At 44.0% G+C, this 15,330-nt stretch overlaps 1 protein-coding gene across 3 annotated transcripts in view; it reads left to right on the forward strand.

Moving 5' to 3' along the window:
• The first annotated feature begins 10 nt into the window (after window positions 1-10).
• Window positions 11-15,330, forward strand: part of CHTF18 (chromosome transmission fidelity factor 18) — a 50,975-nt gene continuing 35,655 nt past the window's right edge. The window contains exons 1-5 of one of the 3 annotated variants that reach the window (XM_063315159.1): window positions 11-143; window positions 1,269-1,544; window positions 2,374-2,518; window positions 3,196-3,388; window positions 3,537-3,626. In XM_063315159.1, coding sequence (XP_063171229.1) covers window positions 56-143; window positions 1,269-1,544; window positions 2,374-2,518; window positions 3,196-3,388; window positions 3,537-3,626 — 792 coding nt within the window. In that variant the 5' untranslated portion in view covers window positions 11-55. Of the gene's footprint in view, window positions 144-1,268; window positions 1,545-1,982; window positions 2,050-2,373; window positions 2,519-3,195; window positions 3,389-3,536; window positions 3,627-15,330 lie in introns of those variants that run through there. The other 2 variants (XM_063315160.1, XM_063315161.1) reach the window with 2 other exon arrangements.

The following is a 15,330-nucleotide window of genomic DNA, read 5'->3' on the forward strand; positions in this document are numbered from 1 at the left end:
GGCCGCCCCGGCCGGGCTCTTCCTTCCCGCCGCCGAGCGGAGGAGCGCGGCGGCGATGGAGGACGGCCAGGAGCTGTACGGCATCGAGGACGAGTTCGAGGCGCAGTTCGCGGACGAGCTGGAGGTCCTGGCGCAGCTGGAAGGTGGGGCAGCGCGGGGAGAGGCCCGGCGCCGCCCTGGCTGCACGTACTCGGCGGCCGCTGCGGGAGGGGAGCGTTCACTCTACTACTGCGGCGCGTGGGGGGACCTTCCTGGACGTGGCGTGGCACAATGGGGCGCGCCCGTTATCTGTGCAGCGCGGGAGAGGAGAGGACGCTCGGCGGCGGGGGGCTTGTACCGGCGCAGGGGCTGCCCGGGGATTCCGCCTCCCCTCCCCTTCTATGAAGCGGGCCTCAGGCGCACGCCTGCTTGGTCGCGGGAGGACCAGAAGGTATAAGCCCCGGGGAAGGTGCTGCAGACCAAGCGGCGCTTATTGAGCGGGGGCCGGGTTTACGTTTGAAGCTCTCGGGCTGTCGCTTAGACGTTGTAATAAGAAAGGCTGCTTTATCTGGGCCGCTCGTTGGCCGCCAAGAAAACGTCCTCGGTATCTTGGCGGCCATCTCGTGGTCGCCTGGGACTTGGCAGCCCGGATCTGACCTGTGGTGTTGGAGAAGACCCCCGAGAATACCGTGGAGAGCCAATGGCCGTAAGCAAACAAACGGATCCTCGATCAATTCAGACCCGAGTTCTCACTCAGGCACAAATGGCTAGGCTGTAATTATCCTTCTTCAGACACATGCAAAGACCCAGCTCTCTGGAGAAGGCTCTGATGCTGGGAAGGGTGGCAGGAAAGAGAAGAGGAAGAAAGGGGGATGGACTCAGTTACAGTAGTAATGGGTGCACCATCTGGCAGACCAGGCCGGACACACATCATCCCAGGGAAAATCTCTGTGGTTTCTAAGAGTCAACAGTGACTTGACAACATTTAAACAATCCATGGAAAGGTCTCCCTTTTTTAATCGTCTATGTTCTGACCTAATTCTAGAGGGAATTTTCATCCATATCAACTGAGAGCAGTGTTCTCTATGAGTGAGTTTACTTTTCATCTTACCTGGGCCAGATGAAATGGTTTGGAGACCAGATTTCGCCCATATAGTCTATCACTTTTGCCTAAACTTGTGGCATGGTCGAGGATTGTGAATTGGCTTGCTCAGCCCAGCTGGAAGGTTTATTTTCAACATGCCAATGTCTGGGAACCAATTGTTCGATTGCTGTCCTATTTCTTGCAGGTTCAGCCCCACCAGTGGCCTGCAAAAAGGTCTCGGAATTCCGAAACCAAAAGCGAACATTCGAAGAGGCACTCTCTGCACAGGATCTGGTGAAGGACTCCCGTGCTATAGACTACCATCCGTGTCTGGAAAAAGATGGCCAAAGCCAGGTTCTCCCCAAGAAGATGCTGGGTGAAGCTGGCCCAAAATGTGGGGGGCCAAAAGAACCCCCAAGACTCAAAGAAATGGTAGAAGATCCTCAGGATCATCTGACCCAGAAGGTTGGGGTGGCTCACAGTGAGTTTTAAAGTCTATTGTTCAGTAAATGCTGTGGTGTTTTGCTTGATGCTGATTTATGCAGGGATGTTTGTTATATTTAGAGTTTTATTAAGGAGCTGAAGGCAATTCAGCTTTATAGAGGTTCTGGCTATGAAATGGAGTGCCTGTGCCCTTTTAACTCTTGGAGCAAAAGGCAAGATGGCAACTTTTGGCAACAGTGCCTCCCCAGATACAGCTTTGGGTCCTTCAAGGAGGAGGTTGGCATGCTGCAAACCAAAGTGAAATCCTCCAGCCTTGCAGTTAGTTGCAGAAATGCCTTTTGCCCCTCAGGGTCCTCCCACGCATCTCAGGCATTCTGAAAATGAAAGGTCTTCCCAATTTCAGGGAAGCTGCTAGCGGAGAAGTGAGCCAAGGGAGGTCCAGGGATCTGGTACAGCTCCTGAAAAGGTCACAGCCAGAGTCCCAGTCAAAATGACCTCAGGAGTTGTTGGAACGTGCCTTTGGAGGAGGATTCCCAGAAGAGGTGCAGGTTGTCTGGCAGGAAATACCCTGGCCCTAAACCAGGGGTGGGTGATTTTTCCAGGCTGGGGGCCTCAGGGGCATGGGGGGGGGAGACATCTCTGGCATGGACAGGCCAGAATAATCAAATCCTTAATCCTTGCAGAGGCTTAAGACCATTTTGCCCCTGAAAATTGATAAAACTAAATGCACTTGATTTAGGGGCAAAAAAGTGGCTGACTGGAATTACTGGGACTGAAGTCCCACCCTGCTGGAGGGCACCAGGTTAGGGAAGGCCTGTTTGCAGATGAAAGCGCCGTTCCTTCTTTGCTCCCTGGCATTCTGACAGCACCAAAACCAAAGCGGCGGCGGCTCGAAGCTGTGAAGAGGCTGGACTTTGGGCAGGCCAACAGAGCTGTCTCTGAAGACTCACCACAGGACGTGGCGGCACCAGCTCCTTCTCCAAGTGCCCATTCCGAATGGCTGGATGCAAGGTTCGTTCATGTAGTCTGAGGAATTAGAACATGCGCAAGGTGGTTGCTCACGGGCAGGCCTTGTGCTCAGTCGGGCAGGTCAGCAAAGGCCCTCAAAGCCAGAGCAATGCTAGATCTGCCCTCGTAGGAAGCATGAGGCATTTCCCCAGCTGCTTTGCACCATTCTAGTAGGACGTTTGTAAGATCCAAAGGCATCCTGGACAATAAGAATGGTGTAAACACCGGTGCCTTTTGTTGTCAAAATAATTTTTTGACATTGAGCAGTGATAGGACTGTCAGATTTGGGCTACAAATGTTCAGGTGACTGTTAGATGGCAGCAGGCAGTACAGAAAACCATAATGTCTGCCATCTAGTGGTTGCCCACAACATTGCGGTCCAGGTTTTGTAGCCCAAGGCAGTGAGGCTGATGGGCAACAAGAGAAGGGTCTGGGAGCACATTACTAAAGGAAGAGGAGTTATAAATAAGTTTGTGAAATGCAGTTACAGGAATGTTTATATTCCCTTTGGCATAGAATATGTGCCCTCCAGATGCTTGAAACTACATTTTCTATCATGTCCAGACAGATGTGAGTTTTAGTCTGGAGGCTAGTAGCTTGAGGAATTCTGACTTTTTCCTGGGCTGCCTTTTCAAAGCTTTGCTAAGAGTTGTTCTTCTTTCCCTGCTCTAATTGGGTAGGAATCCAAGACCTGATATCGCAGATCCGGGGAGAATAAGTGACATCGTCCTGCTGCATGTCACGCCTCCAAAAAAGAAGACATCTGGGAAGGTCCTCAAGCGGCCACCCATCCTGCAGGACTACATCAACGTGACCTCTACTAACGGCACACGAGTCTTTATGGTTGTGAAGGATGATGGCGTGGCAATGAAGGTACCAATTGAACAAGGGCATGAGCTTTCTTGCAAGCTTGTTGTAAGCTTTTCCTTTCCCACTCACTTGGAATGGAGAGCAGGTTTGGAGGTGGGTCACGTCTTGCTAGGCCTGTTACATTCGTGGGAATGCTTTGTCTGTTTTGCAGCTTGCCAACTCTATTGGTTGGAAGAGGCAGAGACCGCTTCACCTGCTGGGTGTCCCATTCTCCTACCTAAAAGAGCAAGTGATGGAAGAGGTACTTTTCCTTCTCTCTACGCTCATCTCCCCTGCCTTGTTCATCTGGCCTTTTGCATCAGCTTTTGGCAAAGATGCAGCAGTTTATAACTTTGTTTGTTTTTAAATTAGTGTTGTTTAAATCCAAACCTGCTTGACCTTAGAGATTAAGAACAGGGCCTAGGTTAAGATTTATGTATTTACAGGTTTTGTAACCCATTCTAATCTAGGTATTCTGGGCAATGTACAATCAAATAAAAAGAAGTGAAGCAAGATTAACCTACAACTCCAAAATAGACACCACTCCACAGTCAACTTGGGTTAAAAGCCTGAGGGATGATTCTACAGGGAGGTTTCCATGGGGAAGCAGCAGCTGTATAAGAAGCACTGAGGGCAAATACTTGTTGTCTTCAACAAGTATTGAAGAGCAGAGGGGTCGAACGCACACTCCGCAGGCAGCATGTGGCCCACAACACTCCTGAGTGCATCCTGCACCTGATTAAAATGCAACTGGGAAATATTTAACAAAACAAAATAAAAATACAGTAAAACACAGATATTACATTTTAAAAACTCCAGGCTTGTGAGGAGTCCTGCCGAAGCTTGCTTCCTGAGCTGAGCTGCAGCAGCAAAGACTGCTTGGAGCCAAGCAGAAGCACCGCATGTCAGGCATTCTCTCCCACGCGACCGTGCTACTGCGCTTCAGCCGGGGCAGCGAGCTTGTGCCTTTTCCCTGGGCAGCAGGCAGGCGGTCTTGCACTGGTAGCTGCCCAGGAGCTCAGAGCCTCCAGCACACGAAGGAGCACCTCTCTCTGAAACAGGCTGAATTCCTTTGTCTCCTCCCCCTAAAAAGACTGAATTAATATTTGTTGAGGTTCAGGCTGCACAAGGTCCATGATCATTGTTAGGTTTATAAATAATTCAGTTTTTAAATTAATAATAATTAAAGTTTAAATAAGTTCAGAATATATCCAGAGAAGAAGGAAAGAATGTGGGAAGAAGAAAGGGGTGATTCAAATGCTTTTTGTATAATGCTTTTCTTTTTTTCTTTTTTCATTACAATATCAAATTCCAAAGAAAGAAAGAAAGAAATGTACATGCTCACAAAACATAGATTGCTGTTATCAGTGACCAGTGTGTTTATATTGTAATGTGTGAGCATTCATGTGCGGAGCCGGTTTGGCGCAGTGGTTAAGGCATCCGATTAGAAATCAGGAGATGGGGAGTTGTGGTCCTGCCTTGGGCATGAAGCCAGCCGGGAGACCTCGAGGCAGGTACTTTTCTCATCCCCAAGAAGAAAAAACTGCCAGGTCACTTCTGAAAAATCCTGTCAAGATAAGTGCAGGGGGCAGTTGCCAGGAGTCCAAAATGACTTGTTGCTATTACATGTATTTGCAATTTACTCATATTCTTGTGTTGTGGGAAAAGCCACGTAAAACTTTTTTTTTCCCACACACGAGATGTCAGAAATTAGAACGTTGCAGGGAGGTGATAAGTGAGAGTAGGAAGTGAGGAGGTGGTTTGCATGATAATTTGGCACTAGGCTGGGAGGAAGCTGGGGGGGGATATATATATTTACAATATATTTGTGTGTGTGCATATATATATATATAGAGAGAGAGAGAGAGGGCGTGCGCATATGGACACAAATTTATGAATGCACGTGTCAGATCCCCCTGATCAAAGGTTTTACAGAAACCCCTTATCGGAGCATCTACCATCATTTCCTTCTCCAAGGAATGGAATCCGTGTCACCAGATGGGAGGGAGTGTGGTTTATTATGGCTATGGCAGACATCAAGGACACGGGGTTGAGATATGCCAGGAACACCACCTGGATGGGAGGGGGAGTGACATGGTTTCATGGGAAAGAGGACTAACTAAGGGAATGTAGTTTTTAAGTTAGGTTTGAGCGGGAAATCTTTATTCGCAGCTTGCCTTCTGTACCTTTCATTACGCTTCATTAAAACAGTTAAAGGAATCCCAACCTCCTGACTGTGATTGTGTGAATGCTCGAATGATCAGGTGCTGACATTAAGCTGCAAATCCATATTTTCGAAAACTCTTCCTGAGCAAGTAAATCAGCTGAGAGTTAACAAATCATGCCTAAACATGGAAAATCCCGGGCTAAGCAGCCATCGCCTTTACCACCGTTGGAGAGGACAGTGCTGTATGCCAAAGTGGAAGAAGAAAAAGTTGAGACAGCTTGGGGAGTGGGGACAGCGAGTGCGAGATGGAACCCCAGCTCAACACTACGGAGTTGGAAAGTGCCCTCCATTCCCTCAATTTCGAGAGAGAGCCTCAGATGCCAAGTGTTATTATAAGAGAACCACAGATGGGTCCTTCCCAGCTCGGTGCCAGAGAGGAAGAGGGGAGAGCCCCTCCACCCATGGAGGCACAAGTAAGGGTGCAGAGTCCAGGGTCGCATGGGACCATTCCAGACCCCAATGGAACTCCACAAGAAATGCGGAACTTGGAGGTGAGGATGTCTGCCATGGAAGTGGTGTTGCAGCAAGTATTGAGAACCCTGGAGACCATGGCGTACCCCTTGGCAGAAATTCTGCCTAGCAGGTAGAGAATACCCAATACCAATTCCGTCGGCAACTCTGAGCACAAACGATGGGAAGAAATATCGTAGCCCCATTTCAATTTCACTTCACCCAGGAAAAACTCTTCCATGACAAGGAGGACTGGAAAGACCAGCCAGGGAAAAAAGACAGCTGTTTTAAATGCAGGAAGGACACCCACAAAGCAGCAGAATGCCCACGCGGGGAGTCTGATGCACCAAAAGGAGCAAGCAAACCGGCTAAAACCCCACTGACTAGACGCAAGGCAGCCACTGCAACGGCGCTGGCTCAAAAGGATCCAGAGGTGAAGTTCCTGATTGACTCTGGCGAAGACTCCAAACAGAGGAACTGGAGCCGGCGGGAAACGAATTTCACCTGTTCTAAATCGCGCCCGCGAGCAGGTGGAAACTCCAGGGCGCAACGTGCCTACTTCGGAGATAGACAACAAAGAAGACCCTTTGGTGAGTGATGATTGCCCCACCTTGCTGATGAAAGTAGAACTAAAACACTTAAGAACCCGGCACAAAGCCTGTCTGACAGCTGTGTTAGACTCGGGGTGCACAAAATGCTTGATACACCCCGCCCTAATTGACACACTGAGCCTTAAAACCAAAAGACATAAAAATCCAATTATTTTCACTCAGATGGATGGTTCAGTTGCCCATGGGGGTTCCATGGAATTCCGGACTGAGACTTTGGCCATGAGGTTGGGGGGGCATAAAGAAACCTTGCAATTTATTGTGGCCCCTATTGCCAACTGTTCTATCATCCTGGGACTCCCATGGCTAAAGAGTAGAAAGCCACAAATCGACTGGGACTCAGGTGCTTTATTGTTTAACAATGGGGCTGGCAACCTCCTTACTGTACCACAACCTGGGCGGAATGTAGCCGGCACCCTCCCCAACCACACCCCTGCGGCGGAACCTGTGGCACAGCCTGACATTCCACCCGAGTATACAGAATTTCTTGATGTCTTCGATGAGAAGGAGTGTGACCAATTGCCTCCTCACAGGAAAACTGACTGTGCCATTGAAATTGACCCAAAAGCTAAACTACCTAAGCCTAAAATGTATGCTATGTCAGAAACTGAGAAACAAGTTCTCAGGGAATTCATTGACAAAAACTTAGGGGTTCATTGAGCCTGCCAATTCGCCTTTGGCAGCCCCGGTGCTCTTCCCAGCAAAGAAAGATGGCTCTCTGAGACTCTGCACAGTTTACCGTGGAATAAATGCCATCTCAATAAACAATCAACACACTCTTCCTTTAACGAAAGACATGCTATCACACCTATTGAAGGGAAAGGTCTTCACCAAACTTGACCTCAGAGAAGCCTACTTTTGAATTCGAATTCAGGAGGGGGATGAAAGGAAAACAGCATTTGACTGCCCCCTAGGTTCTTATCAATACAAAGTCCTCCCATTTGGGTTAGCAGGGGCTCCTCGAGTGTTTATGCAGTATATCACTGAGGTCCTACATGAACATTTGTACAAAGCAGTCCTGGTTTACTTAGATGACATTTTAATCTATTCTGACAACATCAAAGACCACGTTCAACTTGTCAAGAAGGTCTTGCGCAAACTGAGAGATGCTAAATTGTATGCCAGGCTCTCTAAATGTGAGTTCCACAAGTCCCAGCTGGACTATTTGGGCTATCGTATTTCTTCCAAGGGTGTCGAAATGGATCCTGCCAAAGTACAAGACATCATGGGGTGGGAACCCCCTCACACCAGGCGTCAACTTCAAAGTTTCCTAGGCTTCAGAAATTTCTATAGAAATTTTATCCCCCAATTTGCTCAAATTGCTTTGCCTCTAACTGACTTGCTAAAAACTAGAGGGAGGGGGAAACCCGAAAAGTTACCTCCCCAGGGGCTAGACTTGCCTGGACTTCTGATTGTCAAGCAGCTTTCGACTGTTTAAAGTTTCTTTTTACTAGAGAACCCATTCTGGCTCACCCAGACCCAACTCGCCCCTTTATTGTGCAAGCAGATGCTTCTGGGGCAGTTTTGGTTCAAAAGGATGAAACAGGTTTCCCCCGCCCCTGCACGTACCTCTCACACAAATTTTCAGACTCTGAGCACAACTGGCCCATTTGGGAAAAAGAGGCTTTTGCTGTAAAAACTGCTCTCACACATTGGAGGCATTTGCTGGAGGGGGCTCGTTATCCCTTTGAGGTTTGGACTGATCACAAAAACCTCCAAGCTTTACAAACCCGCAGGAAATTGAATGGCAAACAAATTCTTTGGACTCAGTTTTTTAGCCGTTTTAATTTTACCCTAAATTTCCTTCCTGGCAAGAGGAATTTTCTTGCTGATGCACTTTCTAACCTCCCACAATATCACACTGCCCAAACTCAAATTGTAGACACAGTTTTCTCTCAGAAGCAGCTTGGAATGGCTTGCGTAACGCGAAAACAAGCAGTAGCTGGGAAAGTGAAAGTGCAGGCTGACCTAAAAGAGGAACTGCTTTAGGCGCTCCCTAAGGATCCCTGGCTACAATGTAACAAAGCCCAATTAACTGAAATTGACAATGTCTGGTATTGTAATGGCAAACTCCAGGTGCCTCAGTCTCTTTGCCAGACAATTTCACATCTCTCCCACAATATCAGATCTGCAGGGCATTTTGCCTTTACAAAAACTCTCCACTTGGTGAGGCACCAATTTTGGTGGCCCTCCCTTTGTGCTGATGTACAGTCCTACATCACCTCATGCCACATCTCTGCCCAGGCGAAGAGGAAGGGGAAACCGCAAGGACTTTTACAACCCGTAGCCTCCCCCAAGGCTCCATGGAAAGAAATCGCCATGGATTTTATTGTAGATTTACCTGAAGAGTAAAAACAAGACTGTTATTTGGACCGTAATCAATTTGTTTTCCAAGCAAGCTCATTTTATACCTTGCGCTAAAATCCCAACTGCTCAACAATTAGCCAAGCTATTTCTCACTCATATCTATAAAATCCATGGGTGTCCCACGTGTGTAATTTCAGACAGAGGCGTCCAATTTACTTCCAAATTTTGGCGGGCATTTTTAAAATTAATTGGTGTCCAGCAATCCCTCAGCTGGTTGAGCCATTCGCAGACAGAGCGACTGAATGGGCTCAGTCTACTCTAGAGCAGTTCTTACACTGCTACATTAGCTTTCAACAGGATGATTGGGTGGATCTCCTCCCTTTCGCTGAGGTTGCTTATAATAATGCAGTTCACCGAAGCACTGGGTTTTCCCCTTTTCATATTGTTTATGGCCAAGACTTCGTTCCAATACCTGAACTTCAATTGCAATCCTTACCTGACTCCTCAGTAGCCGACTGGGCTGCACAGATTGCCACTAATTGGCCGGTCATCTAACGTCAGACGTTAGATCACACCCATGACACTCAGAAAAAGTTTGCTGACCGTCACAGGTGCCCAGAGTGGAAATTTAAAGTGGGCAATCTTGTTTATCTCTCTACCAAATTTTTACACTCCCAACAACCCTCAAAGAAGCTTGCCCCGAAGTTTGTTGGACCTTTCCCCATCACGGAAATTATTAGCCCTGTGACTGTTCAATTACAATTACCCCCCACCCTCAAAAGACTTCACCCTGTTTTTCATTGCAGCTTGCTTAAACCTGCACCGGAACGTTCTAAGTGGCACCAGCCTGCAGCAACCCCTCCACCCATCATAATCGATGGCCATCAGCATTTTGAAGTTAAAGACATTCTAGACTCTTGTTTTTTTCGCAAATCTTTGCAGTACTTAATTCAGTGGAAGCATTTTCCAGATCCTGAGTGGGTTAATGCATCTCATGTTAATGCTCCTATTTTAACCAAAAAGTTTCATGCAAAGTATCCTTCTAAGCCCTCTCCTTACTAACCTCATTGCTTAATTTTATGTGATATCTGATTATTTTTTTAGTCTTTCTTGGGGGGGGGGCAGTATGTCAGATCCCCCCGATCAAAGGTTTTACAAAAACCCTTATTGGAGCATCTACCATCATTTCCTTCTCCAAGGAATGGAATCCGTGTCACCAGATGGGAGGGGGTGCGAAGTTGGCGTGTGAAGTGGTTTATTATGGCTATGGAGGACATCAAGGTCATGGGGTTGAGATATGCTAGGAACACCATCTGGATGGGAGGGGGGTGACATGGTTTCATGGGAAAGGGGACTAACTAAGGGACCGTAGTTTTTAAGTTAGGTTTGAGCGGGAAATCTTTATTCGCAGCTTGCCTTCTGTACCGTTCATTACACTTCATTAAAACAGTTAAAGGAATCCCAGCCTCCTGACTGTGATTGTGTGAATGCTCGAATGATCAGGTGCTGACAGCACGTAAGTTTTGAAAACAAATCATCAAATTTGTAGGAATGTTTTTAATTAAAGACATTTTTACACAATAAAAACATTTAAAGAAAAAAAAAAAGGAAAGTAAAAGAAAAGTGGTAAGAAAAGAATAAAGAAATAAAAGAGGAGAAAAATAGAAAAAGAAAAGAAAGGCAAACTATAAAGAAATTACTACCGATCTTCCTTACAGCAGTTATAAATGCATTTGCAATGGAGATTCCAGTCTCAATTACCGTTGTTAACCAAGGACCACCTGTATTCAGTAATGGTATTGGACAGTAATTTTTAGTGAAGTCAAATCTTGGCCTTCTTTTGGAATTAATGCTGTATTAGCCTCTATCCAGCTTTCTGGTATTTTTCCATTCTGTAAGATAGAATTCATCACTTTTTGGAGGAGTAATTCATCCTCAAAGTATTTATAGTAGGAAGCTGATAGTCCATCTGGTCCCAGTGCTTTCCCTATTTTAGTCTTTTTATCATTTCACAAATTTCCCTTATTGCTATAAGTCCAGTCATAATTTGTTTCTGTTTTACTGTAATCTTTGGTAGATTTTGTTTCTTTAAGTATTCATCAACTTTTGTTAGGGAGGCTTCTCCTTTATATATGTTTGAATAATATTGATGGATTATTTTACATATCCTTATGTTGTCATAATATTTCCATCTTGTAGTTTCATTGTCATTTTTTTCTCTTTTTCTTTTCATGATTTATATCCCAACCATTTCCCCGGCTTGTTTGCAAATTCAGAGGTTTTTTGCTTTGCATAATTCATTTTTATTTCCATGTTAACATAGACAACTGTTGCTGTAAAAGTTTGATTTGTTGCAAAATATTTTTTTTTCCTGGAAATTTCTTTAATTCCTCTATGTCATCTAGAATCACTTGTGTTTTTTCTTGTCTCTGCTTTTTAAGTGTACTATTACGTTGTTTAAATATCCTCTCATAAAAGTTTTGCTCTCCTCCCACACTGTCCTTGTATCTGTATCTTTAAGATTATTCTCAAAAAATCTCTCAACTTCTTTTTTCAGTCCTCTGCTATTGTTTGTTTTTGTAATAATGTCTCATTCAATCTCCATCTGAAGGAACTGATTTTCCTTTTAAATGTTAAAGTCACAGGATTATGAACTGAAAAAGTCTTTGGCAGTATCTCCACTTTGACATTGGTAGCTAAATTCTTAGAAATCCAGAACATACCAATTCTTTAAAAAGATCTGTGGCTTTCAGAAAAATAAGTGTATTCTTTCAAATCTCCATTTTATGTCTCCATACATCTACAAGCTCTAGATTGTCCATATCAAAAAATATTTTTGGTAGTTTGTCTTGTGTTCGCTTAATGTCTTTCTCAGAGTCTCTATCTTTTTGTGGACAGACCATCCATTCCAGTCTCCCATTAAACACCATTTTTCATACAATAAGTCCAGTAATTTGTCCATAAGACCTTTATAAAATGTTACTTTATCTTCATATGGGACATGAATTCCTAATATCAAAGTCTTAGCCCCATTTAAATTAACTTCCACCCCCACCTTTCTACCATAATTGTCAGCTAATATCAACTCTGATTGTAATTGTGGGTTTATATACAAAACAACTCCATTTCTCTTTCTAACTTTTTAATATATTAGTTATACCTACTTCCTATCTATTGATGTATTAATAAAAGGGGGGGGGAAGTATGGTATTCTAAGTCAATATGCAGCCCACAGGGATCCTTATGTATGGTCTAGTGGCCCCCGTTTCTGTTTGAGTTTAACACCACTGCTGTAGAGCAGTGTTTCTCAACCTCGGCAAGTTTAAGATGTGCGGACTTCAACTCCCGGAATTGCCCAGCCAGCGTGCTGGGGAATTCTGGGAGTTGAAGTCTGCACATCTTAAAAGTTGCTGAGGTTGAGAAACACTGCTCTAGAGATTTTCAAGATTTTTCAGGCTGTGGAACCTGTTTAAAATAAAAAGTCCTTGGAACCTCTGATCATGAGACAAAGCTCTACTGATAGAAAATAGGCAATTAAATGTGATCAAGGTATCTTCCCTGCCAAGTGACTATTAATCCTATATACTATTAATCGTACGTGTCCACTGGTCAACAGTAGCATTATACAAAATTCTGTTCATTAGTATCTGTCTACCTCCCATTTGTACCTGATGCAGATACGTAATCAATCAAACCTTTATTGGCATTATAAAAGCAATAAAATACAAAAGGCATTAACATATTGTGAGAGTAACAAAAAAAGAGCAATACTCATTGAAAAACTTGGTTACATTTCCTTTTAAGTACTTCCTCTAGGAATTTGCCAACAATTCGGGTGGTTTCAGATAGAGCATCACTCGGTAGATATTGGCAAGATGGTACAGTATCTACAACATTTAATGGGTATTTACTTTGTAAAGGTTTTAAGAGTAATTCATGCTGAAGAGACACAAGTCAAAAATGATACAATGAATTGTATCTGGACTGTCACAGAGACAGAGCCTCTCATGGTTGGGAATGCGTTTGTACCTTCCGAAGAGTACCTCAGAAGGGAAAGCATTTACTCTGGTACCACAAGATCATCTAAATAACGTGCCATCTTGCCCAGATGATGTTCTATACCAAGTGTAGCAGGCAAACAGACACGAAGTTAAGCTGGTCTGAGTTTATGATATTCTAAGTCCAAAAATCTCTGTTTAATACTAGATACATAGGTTTCGTCCAAGAGGTATAAATCCTCAATTGCAGTGCCGATTTGCCTGAGCTTGGACATAATATGTCGAGTCCAAAGCGAAGTATAGTTACCTTTTTAAGATACGGTAACAGACTTCGAGGAACAGCTCTAAATAAAATTCTAAGCCAATATTGTTATTATCCAAGCTTTAGTTTCAATTAAGCTTTGACCAGTTTCTAAGCAAATTGTGGAATAAGAGACACAATTAGGACCCTCTAAAAGCTGCCTCAAAAAGGATGCCTGAATACCCTCTACTTGTCATGAGTAAGGATGGCGAGCAGGGGGCTCCCATCCAGGCTGTAAAGCGCATGCGTAGTACTGAGGAATTAGGTATCCATTCTAAGAGACACAGATCGGGCCCGCCTTAGCCTTTGGGGTTTATCTGTCTGGGTTTTTCCCATGCTTCTTCAGTTTGTTAGTATTTTCTGTTAGGTAGCAGTAATAAAACACTAGAGACCTATTCCTTGTCTCAGCGTGGTTCCTGGCTGTTAGGACACTACTTTAGAATTGAAGACTCTTAGCCAAATAGGAATACCATATAGTATTTGAGAGAGAGATTTGGCTTTAAATATTCTAATTGCTGCGGGTGCAAACTGTAAAATAAAACTGTTTAATCTGGGCAGCCGAACAATTGGCCAAATGAATTATCTTATTATGATGAGTTACCCAAGAAAGATTATAACTAAATGTAATGCCAAGATATTTAAAAGTTTTAACTTGTTCAGTTTCTGTACTACCCATGAACCATCTCAGCAAACGCCATCTTTTGGCAAATATTATTACCTTTGATTCAGAGAAGTTAATGGTGATGAGTTACGATGACAATAATTATAAAATGCCTCCAAGTATCTTTGTAAGCCCACTCTTGAACAAGAAAGGACTGTAGTATCGGCATAAAGTAACAGTGGGGTGGGAAGACTGCCAAGACGGGGGGGATAACCATTAACTGAGCTAAGGCAGTGAGCCATATCGTTCAGGAAGAGGTTGAAAAGGTGAGGGGCAAGAACACAGCCCTGCTTAACCCCCTTCTGAGTGGGTATACTCTCTGTTAGATGACCCTTGATCGAATATTTAACTTGACAAGAGGTATCCGTCTGAAGTTTCTTTTATAGAAACAACAACCTTGGGTCGATTCCTTGGTTCTTCAATTTGGTCCATAGTATATCCCTCAGAATTAAATCAAATGCACTTTTGAGATCTATAAATGCTACAAAGAGCTTTTTCCTTCCTGAATTCAGATATTTTTTTACTAGGAAATTCAGTGTAAGGCAATGATCAATTGCAGAATTTCCTTTACAGAGGCCTATCTGTTCGGAACCAATTACATCATTTGTATACATCCAATCTAGTAGATGGCGTTCAAGATGTTTAGCATAAAGCTTGCCCAAGATAGATAAGAGACTGACAGGATGAAAATTACTGGGCTGATCAAACCCTCCTTTCTTGTAAATTGGGATTATTATCGAGTTGAGCCAAGTATTCGGCATTTTACTATAGTGATCAATAAGCATGAATAAAGAAGCCAATGGCTGGGCCCACCAATTAACATGTTTTTTTAAATAGTTCGGCTGGAAGCCTGTCCGGACCAGGCAATTAATTCAGTAATTTCATCTGTACTCACAGGAGGCCACCATGGTAGTTCTAAGAAAATGGAGTCATTATCCTTGTTATAGGAGGCTACAGGGGCATCATACATTATTGAAAAATGTGCCACCCATTGCTGAGGTGTAATAGCAGGAGCGGCAAAGGAAGGATTATCAATAGAGTTGCTCGAAGTAAGTTTCCAAAAAGATTTCCTGTCATTAAATTTTATAGCCCTATACAATTGGTTCCATTTACCCTGAAAGAATAATTTCTTTTTCCTGGTTATAAGATCTTGAAAGCTTTTCTTGTGCTTTAGAAATTCATTATATTTACTAGAGTCCCTGAATTGACATAATTCTTTAAACTTGCATCTCAATTTCTTTTTTCTGCTATGACATTACTGATCGAACCAAGTGGTAGATTTTGAGACAGCTACCTCTACAGATTTAGCTTTTAAACTACATTTACTAATTAATTGAGAGTAAATAGAGAGAGCTTCTTCAACCAAGGTTGAGTTGGTTAAATCCAATCGCAATCTGGTCATTGATTCAGATCC

The sequence above is a fragment of the Candoia aspera genome, chromosome 14 (assembly GCF_035149785.1).
Source record: "Candoia aspera isolate rCanAsp1 chromosome 14, rCanAsp1.hap2, whole genome shotgun sequence".
NCBI classification, from domain to species: domain Eukaryota; kingdom Metazoa; phylum Chordata; class Lepidosauria; order Squamata; family Boidae; genus Candoia; species Candoia aspera.